General features: G+C 45.1%; 1 protein-coding gene across 4 annotated transcripts in view; it reads right to left on the reverse strand.

Annotated features, from left to right (window-relative positions):
- The window catches only part of LOC311137321 (zinc finger C3H1 domain-containing protein-like), a 31,317-nt gene continuing 12,689 nt past the window's right edge, over window positions 1-18,628 (reverse strand). For 2 of the 4 annotated variants that reach the window (XM_084171758.1, XM_084171757.1), the window contains exons 14-35: window positions 15,079-15,216; window positions 12,583-13,218; window positions 12,294-12,403; window positions 12,039-12,170; window positions 11,784-11,905; window positions 11,501-11,602; window positions 11,260-11,388; window positions 10,872-11,052; window positions 10,407-10,593; window positions 8,673-8,864; window positions 8,234-8,471; window positions 7,839-7,944; window positions 5,066-5,264; window positions 3,459-3,553; window positions 3,192-3,299; window positions 2,827-2,931; window positions 2,285-2,450; window positions 1,995-2,095; window positions 1,566-1,667; window positions 1,302-1,341; window positions 307-369; window positions 1-160 (exon numbers count right to left, since the gene is read on the reverse strand). In XM_084171758.1, the coding sequence (XP_084027884.1) occupies window positions 23-160; window positions 307-369; window positions 1,302-1,341; window positions 1,566-1,667; window positions 1,995-2,095; window positions 2,285-2,450; window positions 2,827-2,931; window positions 3,192-3,299; window positions 3,459-3,553; window positions 5,066-5,264; window positions 7,839-7,944; window positions 8,234-8,471; window positions 8,673-8,864; window positions 10,407-10,593; window positions 10,872-11,052; window positions 11,260-11,388; window positions 11,501-11,602; window positions 11,784-11,905; window positions 12,039-12,170; window positions 12,294-12,403; window positions 12,583-13,218; window positions 15,079-15,216 (3,390 nt within the window). In that variant the 3' untranslated portion in view covers window positions 1-22. Of the gene's footprint in view, window positions 161-306; window positions 370-1,301; window positions 1,342-1,565; window positions 1,668-1,994; window positions 2,096-2,284; window positions 2,451-2,826; window positions 2,932-3,191; window positions 3,300-3,458; window positions 3,554-4,611; window positions 5,265-7,838; window positions 7,945-8,233; window positions 8,472-8,672; window positions 8,865-10,406; window positions 10,594-10,871; window positions 11,053-11,259; window positions 11,389-11,500; window positions 11,603-11,783; window positions 11,906-12,038; window positions 12,171-12,293; window positions 12,404-12,582; window positions 13,219-15,078; window positions 15,217-18,628 lie in introns of those variants that run through there. The other 2 variants (XR_014613941.1, XR_014613942.1) reach the window with 2 other exon arrangements.

Below are 18,628 nucleotides of genomic sequence, written 5' to 3' on the forward strand. Positions count from 1 at the left end.
GGGGGGGGGGGGGTGGTGATCTTCAGTGATCCTCTCCCTCCATTTTGCTCGAGCCTAAATTTAGGGGCTCACTTAGACTCACTCCCACCTCTTGACATTTGTCAACAAGTTTCCTCAGTTTATCAGTTTTACCTCCCTCCGCAGCTTCAAACAGCAGGCGCTGGAAAGGGAGAGAGAGGAGGGGGAAGGTGGGGCAGGTGAACATGCGTGCATTACCTGTTAGGTGAACAAAAAACGAACTTTTTTTGTTGAGAAGTGTGTGTGTGTGTGTGTGTGCAGAGAGATAGTAACTGAGGGGGAAATTACATCTTTCCATAGGATGGCACACAGTGGAAGCTTCTGCAGGGCTTGCTGATAGAGAAGCCGGACCTACAAAAACAAACAAAAATACCGAACGCGGGAGCCACGTGTCAGTTTAGCAGAGGACAAGGACAAAACAGGAGAAAGAGTGTGGAATGAGGTCAGTGGTTTTAGTAACTAGTTTAGTTTGTCTCTAATAGACCAAACTGTTACCGAGCAACAAAATCCAACCATTCCATTTTGTCCCCACCGTCAGTTGTAAGCCTTAACTGTCATACATTACATTGTGGCGAACACTGACAATAGCCTGTAGGGAAGAAATAGATTACAACAAAATGAAGGGAAGATTATGGAACAGCTGGGTCAAGGTAAATATGCAAAGCGAAACACTGAGACACAAGAGGTTGGGACAGCAGCAGAGTCATCAACAGGTTAACAGAGCAACATACATTATATAGTGTACATCCACACAACCCCCTGCTAACTTTACTGTCATATCTCCCTCCATGTCATATCCCTCTCCCTAAACTTTAACCTTCATCCATCCACTCCCTTACCAGCAGGGCTCTACAGTGCGTCCATTTTACTCGCATATGCGCCTAAATATTTTGCGGTGCGACCTGGAATTTTCAATTAGGAGCACCAGTTCACCTAGAAAGAAATGAATCACCCAGATGATAGTTACAATGATTATTTCACTGTACCGCAGCCAGAGTGCCACGGAGAATACACTGAGCGCAGATTCATGACCATCATGCCTGCACCATTACTAAAGAAAACGGCTTGTTACGTCAAATATTTTTCATTGTGGTCCTACATTTGTGGGCTCTTACATTTTTCAACTCCTTGTACAAAAGGTCAGCGTAGAGCCCTGACCAGTCTTTTGCGCTTCTATTTTTACTCAACCAGTCTTTCCTTCTTTCACTCGCCCGTCTCTCACTGCCCCTACTCACTTCTCTCATTTCCCCCTGCCCACCCACCCCTGCCTCCCTCTAACTCACCTCGGAACGCTCCTTGAGTTCCCTCTCCACAGCGATCGCTCTGCCGAGAAACACAGCACAAAAGCCTGTCAGCAATTCCTGCTTTTCAAGTGCAGCAGCTTTTCAAAGCTGTGATTGAAGCATGACAGAAGCCACATTTTGTACGTGAAAAAGGGCATTGGAAAAGTGCATCAGAACAGTGAGAACCCATCTAGAAAGATATTCACCTTGTTGCCATACCAGCAGCACAAGTGCTGTTCAGCGCAGGAGAAAGTTTGGACTTACATTTTCCAGTTGGCCAGATAGTTTGGAATGCTACTGCTCAACATTCTGGCCTGGAATTTCAGATGTTCTATATTTCCGTCCTGCCATTCTTGATGCAGCAACCTATACAACAACAACAACAACAAATCTAATCTAACCGTCTGGACAGTACAGCCTAGACAACAACAAAATAAGACCGGATCAGCAGTTATAAACACTATAACCTAAACAATAGACTCCACAAACAGATAAATGCAGACGTAACAACCAGTAACTAATATAACAAATAGAGATTCAACAAATGAAACAATAACAAGGCACTAAAACACAGTTCCAACTTGAATATATTCTGACTCCTATCACCCTCTGTCCATGTCCAAGCAAGCAGGACTAGTTTACAACAGGTTTAGGCCTGTAGTGTTGTGAAGTGGCGTTGGGTGCTTTGGGTACCTCAGGGCCAGTTCAGCGTTGGTGGGCATGGTGTATTTTAGTCTCTCCAGGATATGGGGGTGCTGGGATTGGGGCAGACAGCTCAGGTAGTGGGACATAACCTGAGAGTGGAGAAGTTTGCAACTGCACATTTCAAATACCACAAACCAAAAAGAAAAGTGAAAACGCTAACAAAAGGATTCAACTTCATAGTCTCTTCCTGACCAACATTGGCTCTCTGGATTTATTTTAGTCATTGGGGCTCATCTGATCAGTGGTTACAGTGAAGATAACAAGTCCAGTTGTATTACCTTGTTGTGAAATCTGAAACAGCTCCAGTACTGGGCCGTGCTGAACGGAACCTCCAGCCTGGAAGGGACAGTTACTAGGCAACGCTGGACAAGTTCTGATAACATCCGGAGCTCTCGGCCGTTGGAGGGGCTCCCAGCTAGCTTACTGCTGGTAAAAAGGAGATAACTGGAGAGAACAGTAAGATGGTTAGTTAGGTCTCTGGGCCTACCCCCACCTGGACGTGTGGACATGCTAATGCTAAGGCAGCCCCTGGGTGGAGGATAGCCGCTAATCAACCACACTGGGGTTGGTTAGTTGGTAAGGCCTTCTGATTGGATGCAATGTCATCCTGATGAAAGCCTGCACTCCCTCTTGGGGACCCTTTTATTGTATGTGTGCCTGTTATCATTGCTATAAGAGCTTAAGATCTGTCTTGACCCTCATCAGATGTGGCCCCTTCAGCCCATGGGACGATAGTACTATCATTATGGCGATGGTGGTGAGAGGATGAAACAGATGCATGCTAAGGAGTTGGTGTAAGACATTGTAAGACTTGACTCACTCCATCCATAGCTTGTGAAGGACATCTAGCTGCATTACGGCTCCCAGGGCTCTCTCGAAGGCATCAATCGCCTCCCCAACATTACCGTGCACCCACTGCCACAGACTGCAAAACAAGACACCAGAAAACATAACACTGTCTCGAACTGTATGAAATGACTTATGATCAGGAAGCCCAACTGTCTTCATGTTTTATTGCATTTATAAATGAATTAATAACCGTTAATAACCCTTTATAAAAGGTAACCTTATTGTAAACTGTTACCGGTAAATGTTAACGATGGTGCATTGAACTGCCATATATGAATAAGAACTGGGTTTATGTGTAGTGCAGGGTCAGCCGGCATATCACAGCACAATACTTACCAGTGGACGAGGTTCAGGTAAGGCTTATGGTGACTAAGCTGCCCTTGAAGTTGCTTTTTGATAACTGGGCATCTTAGGATGTCTTCCGTTGGAATACCAAGGATGTACCTTGAAAATAAATGGAGATTGCATTAATTCAAGGAACATTTAACCATATACCAATCTACAAAAGGAAGCAACTTTGTTTACAAAAAGTTAGTTGTTTTTTTTACATTTTAGGAGTTAGGACATTCATTCCTGCTTAAGTTCTAGGAGAAAATGTCCTACCGTAGTACATCCACAGGTTTCTGTTCACTTCTCTCCCCATCACAGAAAGATAGGACAAACTCGCGGAACAGAGGAGTGATGCAACTGGACTTCTCCTGTTCAGACATATACAGTGCCTTCAGAAAGTATTCACACCCTTGACTTTTTCCACATTTTGTTGTTACAGCCTGAATTTAAAATTGATTCAATTGAGATTGTGCCACTGGCCTACACACAATACCCCATAAAGTGGAATTATGTTTAGAAATGTTTACAAATTAATTCAAAATGAAAAGCTGAAATGTCTTGATTCAAATATTCAACCCCTTTGTTATGACAAGCCTAAATAAGTTCAGGAGGAAAAGAATGCTTAACAAGTCACATAAGTTGCATGGACTCACTGTGTGTAATAATAGTGTTTAACATGATTTTTGAATGACTACTGCATCTCTGTACCCCACACATACAATTATCTGTAAGGTTCCTCAGTAGAGCAGTGCATTTCAAACACAGATTCAACCACAAAGGGAGGTTTTCCAATGCCTCGCAAAGGGCACCTATTGGTAGATGGATTTTTTAAAAAGTAGACATCGAATACCCCTTTGAGCATGGTGAAGTAATTATGTACACTTTGGATGGTGTATCAATACACCCAGTTACTACAAAGATACAGGCAAACTTCTTAACTCAGTTGCCGGAGAGGAAGGAAACCGATCAGGGATTTTACCATGAGGCCAATGGTGACTTTCAAACAGTTAGAGTTAATGGCTGTAGTAGGAGAAAACTGAGGATGTAAACTACAACATTGTAGTTACTCCACAATACTAACCTAAATGACAGAGTGAAAATAAAAAAATATGTCAAAACATGCATCCTGTTTGCAATAAGGCACTAAAGTAAAACTGCAAAAAATTTAACAGAAATTAACTATGTCCTGAAGAAAAACCACTCTTCATATTTTCAAGCATGGTGGTGGCAGCATCATGTTATGTCATCAGCAAGGTCTAGGGTGTTTTTTGGGGATAAAAAGAAACGGAATAGAGCTAAGCACAGGCAAAATCCTAGAGGAAAACCTGGTTCAGTCTGCTTTCCAACAGACACTGGGAGACAAATTCACCTTTCAGCAGGACAATAATCTAAAACACAAGGTCAAAAATATACTGGAGTTGCTTACCAAGACGACATTGAATATTCCTGAGTGGCCTAGTTACAGTTGACTTCAATCGTCTTGAAAATCTATGGCAAGTCTTGAAAATGGCTGTCTAGCAATGATAAACAACCAACTTGACAAAGCTTGAAAAATAAATGTGCAAATATTGTACAATCCAGGTCTGCAAAGCTCTTAGAGACTTACCCAGAAAGACTCACAGCTGTAATCGCTGCCAAAGGTGATTGTAACATGTATTGACTCAGCGGTGTGAAAACATATGTAAATGTAAGTTAGCTAGGTCATGAAACTATGTGTACAAGCAACTTGAAAGAGACACATCCTGTTAAGAATCTTAGTGCAAAAAACACAAAATGATGTTGCTACATGTAAATTGACTTTCTTAAAATTGCCCCCGTGAGGATATATAACATTTGAAATGACCAGGAGTGCCACCCAGACCACTGACAGCCAGACTAACCTGTGCCATAAGGAATTTGCAAGTGTGGTAGAAGACCTCTGCGTTGTGTGGACACTGGGACAGAGACCGTAGCCACACCCAGACACCCTGCTCACAGTCCCCCTTCCCCACGTAGAGCCCTGACAGGGCATCTAAAAGGACACAGGACTGCGGGCACAGCGCCAACAGGGACTCACACAGCTCCAGGCCTGCATCGTACCTACGGGGTGCAAGTCAGTTTTACGTTAAGACTAGCAGTAGCTAGTGAATGACACACCCACCAAACCACACACATTAAGACCTTTCTTGTCCAATCACAAAAGTAGGACGGGGCAATATGGCCAAAATGTCATAATATTTTATCATTTGTGACGGTATGGCAGTATTTGACAATATGATGTTTTTGAATAATAAAAGTTCTAAATATTTATGAGTAGTTCGTGAACCTAGGGTGGCAACACATACTATATATACACAAAAGTATGTGGACACCTTCAAATTAGTCGATTCGGCTATTTCAGCCACACTCGTTGCGGACAGGTGTATAAAATCAAGCACACCGCCATGCAATCTCCATAGACAAACATTGGCAGTAGAATGGCCTTACTGAAGAGCTCAGTGACTTTCAACGTGGCACCGTCATAGGATGCCACCTTTCCATATTTCTGCCCTGCTAAAGCTGCCCCCGTCAACTCTAAGTGCTGTTATTGTGAAGTGGAAACGTCTTGGAGCAACAAAGGCTCAGCCCCAAGTGGTAGGCCACACAAGCTCACAGAACGGGACCGCCAAGCGCTAAAGCGCGTAAAAATCGTCTGTCCTCGTTGCAACTCTAACTTAAAGTTACAAACTGCCTCTGGAAGCAACATCAGCACAATAACTGTTCGTCAGGAGCTTCATAAAAAGGGTTTCCATGGCTGAGCAGCCGCACACAAGCCTAAGATCACCATGCGCAATGCCAAGCGTCGGCATGAGTGATGTAAAGCTCGCCGCCAATAGACTCTGGAGCAGTGGAAACTCATTCTCTGGAGGGATGAATCACGCTTCACCATCTGGCAGTCCGACGGACGAATCTGGGTTTGGCGGATGCCAGGAGAACGCTACCCGCCCGAATGCATAGTGCCAACTGTAAAGTTTGGTGAAGGAGGAATAATGGTCTGGTGCTGTTTTTCATGGTTCGGGCTAGGCCTGACAATGCCCCCGTGCACAAAGCGAGGTCCATACAGAAATGGTTTGTCGAGATCAGTGTGGAAGAACTTGACAGGCCTGCACAGAGCCCTGACCTCAACCCCATCGAACACCTTTGGGATGAATTGGAACGCCGACTGCGATTAATGCCTAATTACCCAACATCAGTGCCTGACCTCACTAATACTCTTGTGGCTGAATGAAAGTAAGTCCCCGCAGCAATGTTCCAACATCTAGTGGAAACCCAGCGTCGTCCAGGGTAGGGGAGGGAATGGCCAGCAGGGATGTAGCTCAGTTGGTAGAGCATGGCGTTTGCTGTAAGTCGCTCTGGATAAGAGCGTCTGCTAAATGACTAAAATGTAAATCCTTCCCAGAAGAGTGGAGGCTGTTACAGCAGCAAAGGGGGTACCAACTAGATATTAATGCCCATGATTTTGGAATGAGATGTTCGACGAGCAGGTGTCCACATACTTTTGGTCATCTAGTGTACATTATAAGGGATTTCAATGGGGCCTTCTCCATTCTGATCGTTTTATACTGTTCAATCCAACTTATACCAAGTGCTCGAGCAATTCCACTCTTCTTGACTGACAGGGGGAAGGGCTTGGTGTGACAGAGTGGCATGAAGGAGGAGAGAGATGACCCAAGTGGCAAACGCGTAAACTATACTAAACAAAAATATAAAACGCAACATGTTTCATGAGCTGAAATAAAAGATCCAAGAAATGTTCCATATGCACAAAAAGCTTATTTCGCTCAGATTTTGTGCACAAATTTGTTTACATCCCTGTTAGTGAGCATTTCTCCTTTGCCAAGATAATACACCTGAAAGGTTTGGCATAACAAGAAGCTGATTAAACAGCACGATCATTACAGGTGCACCTTGTGCTGGGGACAATAAGGCCACTCTAAAATGTGCAGTTTTGTCACAACACAATGTCACAGATGTCTGAGGGAGCGTGCAATTGGCATGCTGACGGCAGGAATGTCCACCAGAGTTGTTGCCAGAGAATTTAATGTTAATTTCTCTACCATAAGCCGCCTCCGTCATTTTAGAGAATTTGGCAGTACGTTTAACCGGCCTCACAACCGCAGACCACGTGTAACCACGCCAGCTCAGGACCTCCACATTTGGCTTCATTGTCTGAGACTAGCCACCCAGATAGCTGATGAAACGGTCTGTAATAAAGCCCTTTTGTGGGGAAAAATTCATTCTGATTGGGTTGGCCTGTGCCCTCCCAGGCCCACCCATGGCTGCACCCCTGCCCAGTCATGCGAAATCCATAGATTAGGGGCTAGTTAACTTATTTCAATTGAGTAATTTCCTTATATGAACTGTAACTCGTTGAAATTGTTTCATGTTGAATTATATTTGTGTTCGGTATATAAAAAAAAAGTCCATTAAAATGCGCCGGAGTTACGTAGCACATTTAACAAACCAAACATTGAAATACCATTATACAAGGTAAAGTAAAAACCCAAACCGGTCCGTGTATCAATACCGGTATATAGTAAAATACGGTTTACCGCCCAGTGCAACACACAAGACAGATTTTATTGGGGGCCACACACACACCCCTAGCTAGCAGAATGTCAGTGTTGAGCTCACTTTCCCAGCAGGCTGTAGCAGGTGATGAGGTTTGTGTATAGAGGCAGACAGGCCAGGGTTCTCTCACTGGGAGGCAGAGTCTGGTCTGTGCACTGACGTACTGCATCTAGCATTGAAAAAACAAGTATGAAATCAATGCCCCTCTCAGCTGTAAACTACATTTACATCAATAATGTGGCAGTAATTGTAGAAACATTTAAGAAGTGACTGAGTGGAAATAGTCGAACTGGAAGCGTAAAATTTTTATGCGTGCAAATAAACAACATTTACCATGAGTAAGTGTGGAAAAAGTGAACATTTATAGATTGTGGGAAAAAGCTAATTAGGAGACCTGTAAAAAGCATGGACAGTTCCCTTGTGAGTCATTGAACCCTGTGGCGATGGTGAAGGCTCACCTTCGAACACAGCGATAAGTGTATCAGGCTCGGTGCGGACGTCGAGCGGCATTCTCCAGGGGAGGGCGAAGGCCTCGGTGCTTACCACCCGGGAGGGGTTGGAGTTGGCTGGGTCATACAGGCTGGCCGGCAGGCGGTCAAACTCTGTCAGGTGGATGAAGGACAGCCAGACCAGGCAGCGGTCACTCACGGTCAGGTGGTCAGCAATGCACTGCTCAGTGACTGACTTCAAGGCATTCTGGAATGAACAGGGATGCCATTGAGGTTATTGATTGTCCTCGAGCATCTTGTGTATTTTGTGTAGCAGTAGCTAATCCAAGAGCTATGAATCGGTTTGGCCTGATGGTGGAAACAAGATGCCATGACTTGGACCCCGGGAAATTGATGTGTGCAGCTATATTGGTGAAGCTCAAGGTTCTTTTTTTTTACAGTTCCTTACCTGTAGGATGGCCAGGGCATTCTGTATCCGGCCTGTGAACACGCTGAGTTGGACCCTGTAGAGTAGAGTCTCCAGCAGCTGGAAGGATAGCCTCTCAGAGCGTCCACTAGTCCAAGAACAGTCTAGTAGGTACTTCAGCAGACGACCACACACGAAGTCCTTCCCCTCAAACGAGCTCTCCATGGTTAGGTACTGTGGTGAGGGGGGGGGGGGGGGTTACATTCTATTTCACATAGTTAGGGGAAAAGGGCAGTGTGTACTTCACTCTCCAACAACATTAAGTGCTGGAAGGAAATAAAAACCAGCAGGACTGCAGAACCAGAGAGCCTGAGTTGTGCACCCTGCCCTTATCTAGGGCTAAACTAGTAGTAGGTATGTAGACTGTAGAGCAGTGGTCACCAATCTTTTCTGAGTCAAGATCACATTCGCAGTCAAAAAGCAAGCAGAGATCTACCGCTCAATTATTATTTTTTTTACACGACTTCGAAAATGTAACATTAACCTAATAAAAACAGATCTGTAGGAATGAGGTTTGCCACTAGGCCTAATACATTATAACAGCATATTGGCTATATGCTTGGCCTACCAATATTGTTCTTCTCAGACCAGATTATATTTCAAAACTCGAGCTTTGATAACAAAATAGATCAGTTGGTGTAGCACTTGCGAGGCACAGCTGAGCATAAATGTAAATCATTTGCAAATAATTCCCTTTATTTTTCTACTGATGGTACCTGCATATGATGGTCATGGTGCTTTCAAGACAACTGGGAACTCTGAAAAAACAAGGTCAAATCATGACGCCAGTAATCTTCAGGTCGGAGCTCTAGAAACATGCCCGATCAAAACGATTTTCCCGAGTCGGACCTCATTATTTTCCAAGTTCTCAGTACTGAACACGGCATTAGTCTCAGCGGAGGGGGGGAGAGAGCAGCAGAGGGTCCACCTCTTACGGTCCCTGCTCTCTCCTTCCTTTTCTCCGGTGAAACCGACCAAAGAGGGGACACCGTCTTCCACCTGATGGCGAAAGTCAAGTCGCACCGCATCTGCCTCACGCACAAATTAATGTTGTTCCTATGACCAGAGAAAGTGAAATAGGCCTACTCCTCAATATTAAAATAGACACGACGAGCTGCTAATAATAATACTAATAATAAAAATGCAGGGCTATAGACACACTTGGCTACTCATTCATTGCAGCTGCAGTGGAAGCAGATAGAAGCACGTTTTATGTTCTGTAATAGTGTTGAATAAAAAGTTGACAATACTGAATAAAACTTAGACATGAACTCATAAAAACAGCAGCTCTTTGCCATATTCTTTTACAGTCTCTGGTCATGGTTTTAAAAGTTATGAAATCTCACGTAGGCTAGTATCAAACTTTGCTGAGGCCGGGGTAGTAGAAGCTGTAGGTAGGCACAGCGATTTCAGCTATCCGATTGGCCAGCGCAGTAGGCGCACTCGATTTGGTCTGCCGGGTAGGCAGAGTTTGACTTTTCAGACAAATAAAATAGTTCAAAAGGGAACTCACGCCTACCCGGTACGCAGGGCTTCTGAGTCAAGTGCACCCACCGCCAATAACGCAACACGGAAGAACAAAAAAATTACCGCAAGCCGTTATGCTTTTATCGTTGGCTTTTCTACAGAAATGTTTGGTGATCGACTAGGAATGCCTAGAAGATCGACCGGTTGGTGACCACTGCTGTAGAGGGTAGGTTGGACATGAAAACTTACACTCCACCAGACTTGGTAGTCGGGGGCGTGTTCCACAGCCATCTCACACATCTCCTGCACCTCGTCCCTCTTCCCTCGGCGGGAGAACAGAGACAGGTAGTGGCACCAGATCTCTGGGTTGTCCCGGTTGTCTTCCAGGGCACGAGACAGCGTGTTCAACGCAGCGTCCAGGCATTCAGCCGCTGAGCTACAGGGAAGCAACACGATACAATTCTTATATCACGTTATATTACAACAAATATACAGTATAATACATATCCAATCTGATACAAATGTATCACCCCAAAAAATTACTATTTCACAGCAGATCCAGATTTGAGTATGCCTTGAGTAGAGGGTCATATATATATATGTATATAGAGAGAGAGAGACTAGAGGGTTTCTTTCAGGCCGAGGTACTTACTTACGTTTCTTTCTGGCTGAGGTATTTCCTTACTTTTCTTTCTGGCTGAGGTATTTACTTACGTTTCTTTCTGGCTGAGGTATTTGAAGGCCAGTTTGATCCAGAGCTGTGCGTCGCGGGGGCTCTCCAGGACACTGGTCTCCAGGTTAGATATGTCGTCAGTCTCACTAATGAAATAACGCTTGTCGTCTGGGGTCACACACACGTCCATGGCAGCAGACAAACTCCTCTTGGAACAACCGTCTATGACAAGGAAAGAAACCAACAAACAGCAGAGGATAACGGTCAAATCTCCAGGAGAAAAACGAACAGTTGTGATCTGCACAATTGAAGAGAAGCAATTGTTGTGTTAGTGCAGCTTCCATCATTTACACTGCGCTTCAGATCAGTTGTAATTCTGCTCGTCCATTGTGGTTTGTTGTTGGGAGATGAACCTACAGACTGACTCACCGTATTTGACCGGACCAGGGTTGGCGTCTGCACTTTCGTCCCCGCTGTCGTCCCCTGCGTTTGGGCTGGCCTGGCGAGTGGGCTGAGGCCTCCACCTCCTGAGATCCTTACACGTGGTGAAGGGAGGGACTAGACAAAACACAAGAGAGACTAGAGTCAGAATGCTTCTATTGTTGAGTAGGTTCCTTAAATACTCAACATATTGTTGAGTGAATAGGAGATATAAGGAAGGACATCTCACCATGTCTTTTGCTTTCATTCACTTTGCTCAAGAGTAGGACGGCCTTCTGGTCCATTCCCATGCAATCCTTGTTTGTCCCAAAGAGCTTTTTGATATACTTTTCTGAAAATAGGACACAAGCAACATTGTCACAACTGACATTGTCAGTGAACGCTTCAAACATGTATTTAACATGGAATAAGAGGTTAAAGATAAAACATATGTGCATTAATCAGTCGCCAGTCCATAACTTCTAAGCTCAATGGCATTTCAATATTGCCAGGTGGCAGTGTGGTTCTGTTACCTGTGGCAACACTGATGTCATCAGTAGTACTGCTCTCCGAGCAGCCAATCAGGGCCAGGTTGTACGACAGGATATCATGGAAAAGCTGGTTTCCACCAAAAGTGCAGTTTCTCATATGCTGCCTAGAAACATAGACCAGGAGAAACCAACATTAGATCACCCAAAAGACAAGGAGATGGGGTGATTATAATGAAACAGAAATGAGTCTAGATTCACATGCATGTTTACACAAACACACTAAGAGGACTGACTTACCACTTGCAGTCATCGTCATTGCATGTGCCTGTGAGGTCGAAGCGACAGAAACACTTTTTGGGCGCTACAACGTTGCTGTAAGACACAGAACTGAGTGATAACTTCTCCTTGGTCCGAAAGTATGGACTGAACCTGAAGAAAGGCAAATCGAGAAGAGGAAAAGGTGAGAGGTTCTTATTGATGGCAGGATGTTGTCATTCTTGGCACTAGTAATGTACAATTGGGAGATGGCCTAGCAATGAAGTAACCACCTACCTGTAAGACTTGAAGACCAGGAGAGGGCTGCGATATTGTCCGAACGGGACAGGCTTTAGCTCAGCACGGCTTGACTGGGCAGCCATTATGTCTACATCCACCTCTATCACCTGAACATGAAAACATGTCAGTCTTACCATGGAGAATGAATAGAAAACAGTTCCAAAACAGGACATGTGTGTTGTATGCTAGTCCAGAAACGGTACATAACCAACTAAGTAGCATTTAAACCACAACAAAAGGCAATTTGAATTCAGTGCGTGTAGGTTCCAGTTATATTATGCTTTACCTTCCCAGCTGGAGTTCTCTCCACAGTGCCACCTAGCACCCGTAGTTCCCCAAGCAGCAGCTCTCCCAGGTTGGCCTGCTGCTTGTCCATCCTCTGCAGGGCCTCCACCTCCAGCCCTAGGAACAGCTCCCCAGGCCCAGCGGCCTTAACCTTGGCTGACTTGGCTGGACAACCCTTGACCAGCCCAGTCCCACCAGGATCCAGTTTAGGCTTGGTGGGGGCGCCTGTCTCTCTGAAAGAGCGTCTGCGAACACTCCGGGCCGAGGCGGTGGGCGTGGCTGCAGCGGCGGGTTCCATGTCGCTGTCCTCCGTCTCAGTGATGTCCTCATTGCTGACCAGTGTGAGTTTATCCTGGGTGAGGTCGTGCAGGGAGGGCTGGGGCAGGGGGAAGGGGCTGGTGGGGGGGGCGCTGGGCTGGCGAGCCCTGGGGAGAGGGGTGGAGGTGGCCTGGGGTGGCGGGGGTTCGGGGACGGCTCCTCGGTTGTGGAGGGCCTGGGCCTCCTTCAGTTTCTGGATCTTTAGGGCGTACTCTGACTCTAGCAGCTGCAGACGCTGCTTCTGGGCCAGGAGGTCGGCGAAGTGGCGTTCAGTGCCGCGGGGAGCGACGGAGACTTCCACACGCAGACGCTTCACAGGCTGTGGAATGGAGGCAGGGCAGAGAGACTTTAGAGAACTCTGGCCTTTACTTATGGCTGGGTCGTGTGCAGTTGAAAGGAAATGGGAGAAGACATTGCGAAACAGAGGTGGTGTTACAAGTCCAATAACACAGACATTTTCCACTTCAAAGCAATTTACGATGTTGTGCCCTACTGGACAAGGCCTTGTTGAACACATGTACAGTGGGGGAAAAAAGTATTTAGTCAGCCTCCAATTGTGCAAGTTTTCCCACTTAAACAGATGAGAGAGGCCTGTAATTTTCATCATAGGTACACGTCAACTATGACAGACAAAATGAGAAACATTTTTCCAGAAAATCACATTGTAGGATTTTTTATGAATTTATTTGCAAATTATGGTGGAAAATAAGTATTTGGTCACCTACAAACAAGCAAGATTTCTGGCTCTCACAGACCTGTAACTTCTTCTTTAAGAGGCTCCTCTGTCCTCCACTCGTTACCTGTATTAATGGCACCTGTTTGAACTTGTTATCAGTAGACACCTGTCCACAACCTCAAACAGTCACACTCCAAACTCCACTATGGCCAAGACCAAAGAGCTGTCAAAGGACAGAATTGTAGACCTGCACCAGGCTGGGAAGATTGAATCTGCAATAGGTAAGCAGCTTGGTTTGAAGAAATCAACTATGGGAGCAATTATTAGGAAATGGAAGACATACAAGACCACTGATAATCTCCCTCGATCTGGGGCTCCACGCAAGATCTCACCCCGTGGGGTCAAAATGATCACAAGAACGGTGAGCAAAAATCCCAGAACCACACGGGGGGACCTAGTGAATGAACTGCAGAGAGCTGGGACCAAAGTAACAAAGCCTACCATCAGTAACACACTACGCCACCAGGGACTCAAATCCTGCAGTGCCAGACGTGTCCCCCTGCTTAAGCCAGTACATGTCCAGGCCCGTCTGAAGTTTGCTAGAGTGCATTTGGATGATCCAGAAGAGGATTGGGAGAATGTCATGTGGTAAGATGAAACCAAAATAGAACTTTTTGGTAAAAACTCAACTCGTCGTGTTTGGAGGACAAAGAATGCTGAGTTGCATCCAAAGAACACCATACCTACTGTGAAGCATGGGGGTGGAAACATCATGCTTTGGGGCTGTTTTTCTGCAAAGGGACCAGGACAACTGATCTGTGTAAAGGAAAGAATGAATGGGGCCATGTATCGTGAGATTTTGAGTGAAACCCTCCTTCCATCAGCAAGGGCATTGAAGATTAAACGTGGCTGGGTCTTTCAGTATGAAAATGATCCCAAACACACCGCCTGGGCAACGAAGGAGTGGCTTCGTAAGAAGCATTTCAAGGTCCTGGAGTGGCCTAGTCAGTCTCCAGATCTCAACCCCATAGAAAATCTTTGGAGGGAGTTGAAAGTCCGTGTTGCCCAGCGACAGCCCCAAAACATCACTGCTCTAAAGGAGATCTGCATGGAGGAATGGGCCAAAATACCAGCAACAGTGTGTGAAAACCTTGAAGACTTACAGAAAACGTTTGACCTGTGTCATTGCCAACAAAGGGTATATAACAAAGTATTGAGAAACTTTTGTTATTGACCAAATACTTATTTTCCACCATAATTTGCAAATACATTCATTAAAAATCCTACAATGTGATTTTCTGGATTTTCTTTTCTCATTTTGTCTGTCATAGTTGACCTGTACCTATGATGAAAATTAAAGGCCTCTCTCATCTTTTTAAGTGGGAGAACTTGCACAATTGGTGGCTGACTAAATACTTTTTTTCCCCACTGTATATGTTCTTTCAAACAACAAGTACGGGCTCCGGAATAGTATAGTGTGGGTCGGTACGTTGTGGTGCTCACCGAGGGGTGGCGGACTTCCGTGCGTCGTTTCTGACCCCCTGGCTCTCTGCCTGCGGCAGCCTGGGCTTGAACCAGCTCCTTCTGTAGCTTCAAGCTGTGGTTCTTCTTCACTGACACACGGAGCTGAACACGATGAATCTATAGGGTGGGAACATACATGGAGTACACAAAACATTAAGAACACCTGCTCTTTCCATGACAGACTGACCAGGTGAATCCAGGTGAAAGCTATCATCCCTTATTGATGTCACTTGTTAAATCCACTTCAAAATCAGTGTAGATGAAGGGGAGGAGACTGGTTAAAGAAGGATTTTTAAGCCTTGAGACAATTGAGACATGGATTGTGTGTGTGCCATTCAGAGAGTGAATGGGCAAGACAAAATATTGACAGTGCCTTCGGAAAGTATTCAGACCCCTGGACTTTTTCCACATTTTGTTAGGTTACAGCCTTATTCTAAAATTGATTAAATCCCCCCCCCCAAAATATATACACACACACACACACACACACACACACACACACACACACACACACACACACACACACACACACACTACCCCATAATGACAAAGCAAAAACAGGTTTTTAGAAATTTTTGCTAATTTATAAAAATATAGAATTATCATATTTACATAAGTATTCAGACCCTTTAATCAGTACTTTGTTGAAGCACCTTTGGCAGCGATTACAGCCTCGATTCGTCTTGGGTATGAAGCTACAAGCTTGTCACACCTGTATTTGGGGAGTTTCTCCTTTTCCTCTCTGCAGATCCTCTCAAGCTCTGTCAGGTTGGATGGGGAGCGTCTCTGCACAGCTATTTTCAGGTCTCTCTAGAGATGTTCGATTGGGTTCAAGTCCGGGCTCTGGCTGGGCCACTCAAGGACATTCAGAGACCTGCCCCGAAGCCACTTCTGCGTTGTCTTAGCTGTGTGCTTAGGGTCGTTGTCCTGTTGGAAGGTGAACCACCGCTCTGGAGCAGGTTTTCATCAAGGATCTCTGTACTTTGCTCCGTTCATCTTTGCCTCAATCCTGACTAGTCTCCCAGTCCCTACCGCTGAAAAACATCCCCACAGCATGATGCTGCCACCACTATGCTTCACCGTAGGAATGGTGCCAGGTTTGCTCCAAACGTAACGAGTTCAATCTTGGTTTCATCAGACCGGAGAATCTTGTTTCTCATGGTCTGAGAGTCTTTATGTGCCTTTTGGCCAACTCCAAGCGGGCTGTCATGTGCCTTTTACAGAGGGGTGGCTTCCGTCTGGCCACTACCATAAAGGCCTGATTGGTGGAGTGCTGCAGAGATGGTTGTCCTTCTGGAAGAGCTCTGTCGGAGTGACCATCGGGTTCTTGGTCACCTCCCGACTAAGGCCCTTCTCCCCCGATTGCTCGGTTTGGACGGGCAGCCAGCTCTAGGAAGAGTCTTGGTGGTTCCAAACTTCTTCCATTTAAGAATGATGTAGGCCACTGCGTTCTTGGGGACCTTCAATGCTGCAGACATTTTTTGGTACCCTTCCCCAGATCTGTGCCTCGACATAATCCTGCCTCGGAGCTCTACGGACAATTCCTTCGACCTCATGGCTTGGTTTTTGCTCTGACATGCACTGTCAACTGTGGGACCTTATATAGAGAGGTGTGTCCCTTTCCAAATAATGTCCAAGCAATTGAATGTACAGATGGACTCAACCTGTTCTCATTTTGTCATTATGGGGTAGTGTGTGTAGATTGCAGAGGATTTTTATTTATTTAATCCATTTTAGAATAAGGCTGTAACGTAACAAAATGTGGAAAAAGTCAAGGGGTCTGAATACTTTCCGAAGGCACTGTAAGTGCCTTTGAACATGGTACGGTAGTAGGTGACGCACTGGTTCTTGACACGCACCGGTTTGAGTGTGTCAAAAACTGCAACACTGCTGGGTTTTTCACACTCAACAGTTTCCTGTGTGTATCAAGAATGGTCCACCACCCAAAGGACATCCAGCCAACTTGACAACTGTGGGAAGCATTGGAGTCAACATGGGCCAGCATCCCTGTGGAACGCTTTCGACACCTTGTAGAGTCCATGCCCTGACGAATTGAGGCTGTTCTGAGGGCAAAAGGGGGGTGCAACTCAATATTAGGAAGGTGTTCCTAATGTTTGGTATCATCAGTGTAAATGACAGATATGAGAGCTAAAACATAACGACAAGTATGATAACTGCAATAATACTTATTTTTTCCCCATCTCATCAGAACCTTGATTAGGAACACTAGTCACTTTAATAATGTTTACATATCTTGCACTACTCATCTCATATGTACAGTTGAAGTCGGAAGTTTACATACACATTAGCCAAATACATTTAAATCAGTTTTTCACAATTCCTTACATTTAATCCTAGTAAAAAATTCCCTGTCTTAGGTCAGTTAGGATCACCACTTTATTTTAAGAATGTGAAATGACAGAATAATAGTAGAGAGAATGATTTATTTCAGCTTTTATTTCTTTCATCACATTCCCAGTGGGTCAGAAGTTTACATACACTCAATTAGTATTTGGTAGCATTTGCTTTAAATTGTTTAAATTGGGTCAAACGTTTTGGGTAGCCTTCCACAAGCTTCCCACAATAAGTTGGGTGAATTTTGGCCCATTCCTCCTGACAGAGCTGGTGTAACTGAGCCAGGTTTGTAGGCCTCCTTGCTCACACACGCTTTTTCAGTTCTGCCCACCAATTTTCTATAGGATCGAGGTTAGGGCTTTGTGATGGCCACTCCAATACCTTGACTTTGTTGTCCTTAAGCCATTTTGCCACAACTTTGGAAGTATGCTTGGGGTCATTGTCCATTTGGAAGACCCATTTGCGACCAAGCTTTAACTTCCTGACTGATGTCTTGAGATGTTGCTTCAATATATCCACATAATTTTCCTTCCTCATGATGCCATCTAGTTTGTGAAGTGCACCAGTCCCTCCTGCAGCAAAGCACCCCCACAGCATGATGCTGCCACCCCCGTGCTTCACGGTTGGGATGGTGTTCTTCGGCTTGCAAGCAACCCCCTTTTTCCTCCAAACATAATGATGGTCATTATGGCCAAACAGTTCTATTTTTGTTTCATCAGACCAGAGGTCATTTCTCCAAAAAGTATGATCTTTGTCCCCATGTGTAGTTGCAAACTGTAGTCTGGCTTTTTTATGGCGGTTTTGGAGCAGTGGCTTCTTCCTTGCTGAGCTGCCTTTCAGGTTATGTCGATTTCGGACTCGTTTTACTGTGGATATAGATACTTTTGTACCCGTTTCCTCCAGCATCTTCACAAGGTCCTTTGCTGTTGTTCTGGGATTGATTTGCACTTTTCACACCAAAGTACGTTAATCTCTAGCAGACAGAACGCATCTCCTTCCTGAGCGGTATGACGGCTGCGTGGTCCCATGGTGTTTATACTTGCGTACTATTGTTTGTTCAGATGAACGTGGTACCTTCAGGCATTTGGAAATTGCTCCCAAGTATAAACCAGACTTGTGGAGGTCTACAATATTTTTTCTGAGGTCTTGGCTGATTTCTTTTGATTTTCCCATG

This window comes from Coregonus lavaretus, assembly GCF_964263955.1.
Source record: "Coregonus lavaretus genome assembly, chromosome: 11".
Taxonomy (NCBI): Eukaryota; Metazoa; Chordata; class Actinopteri; order Salmoniformes; family Salmonidae; genus Coregonus; species Coregonus lavaretus.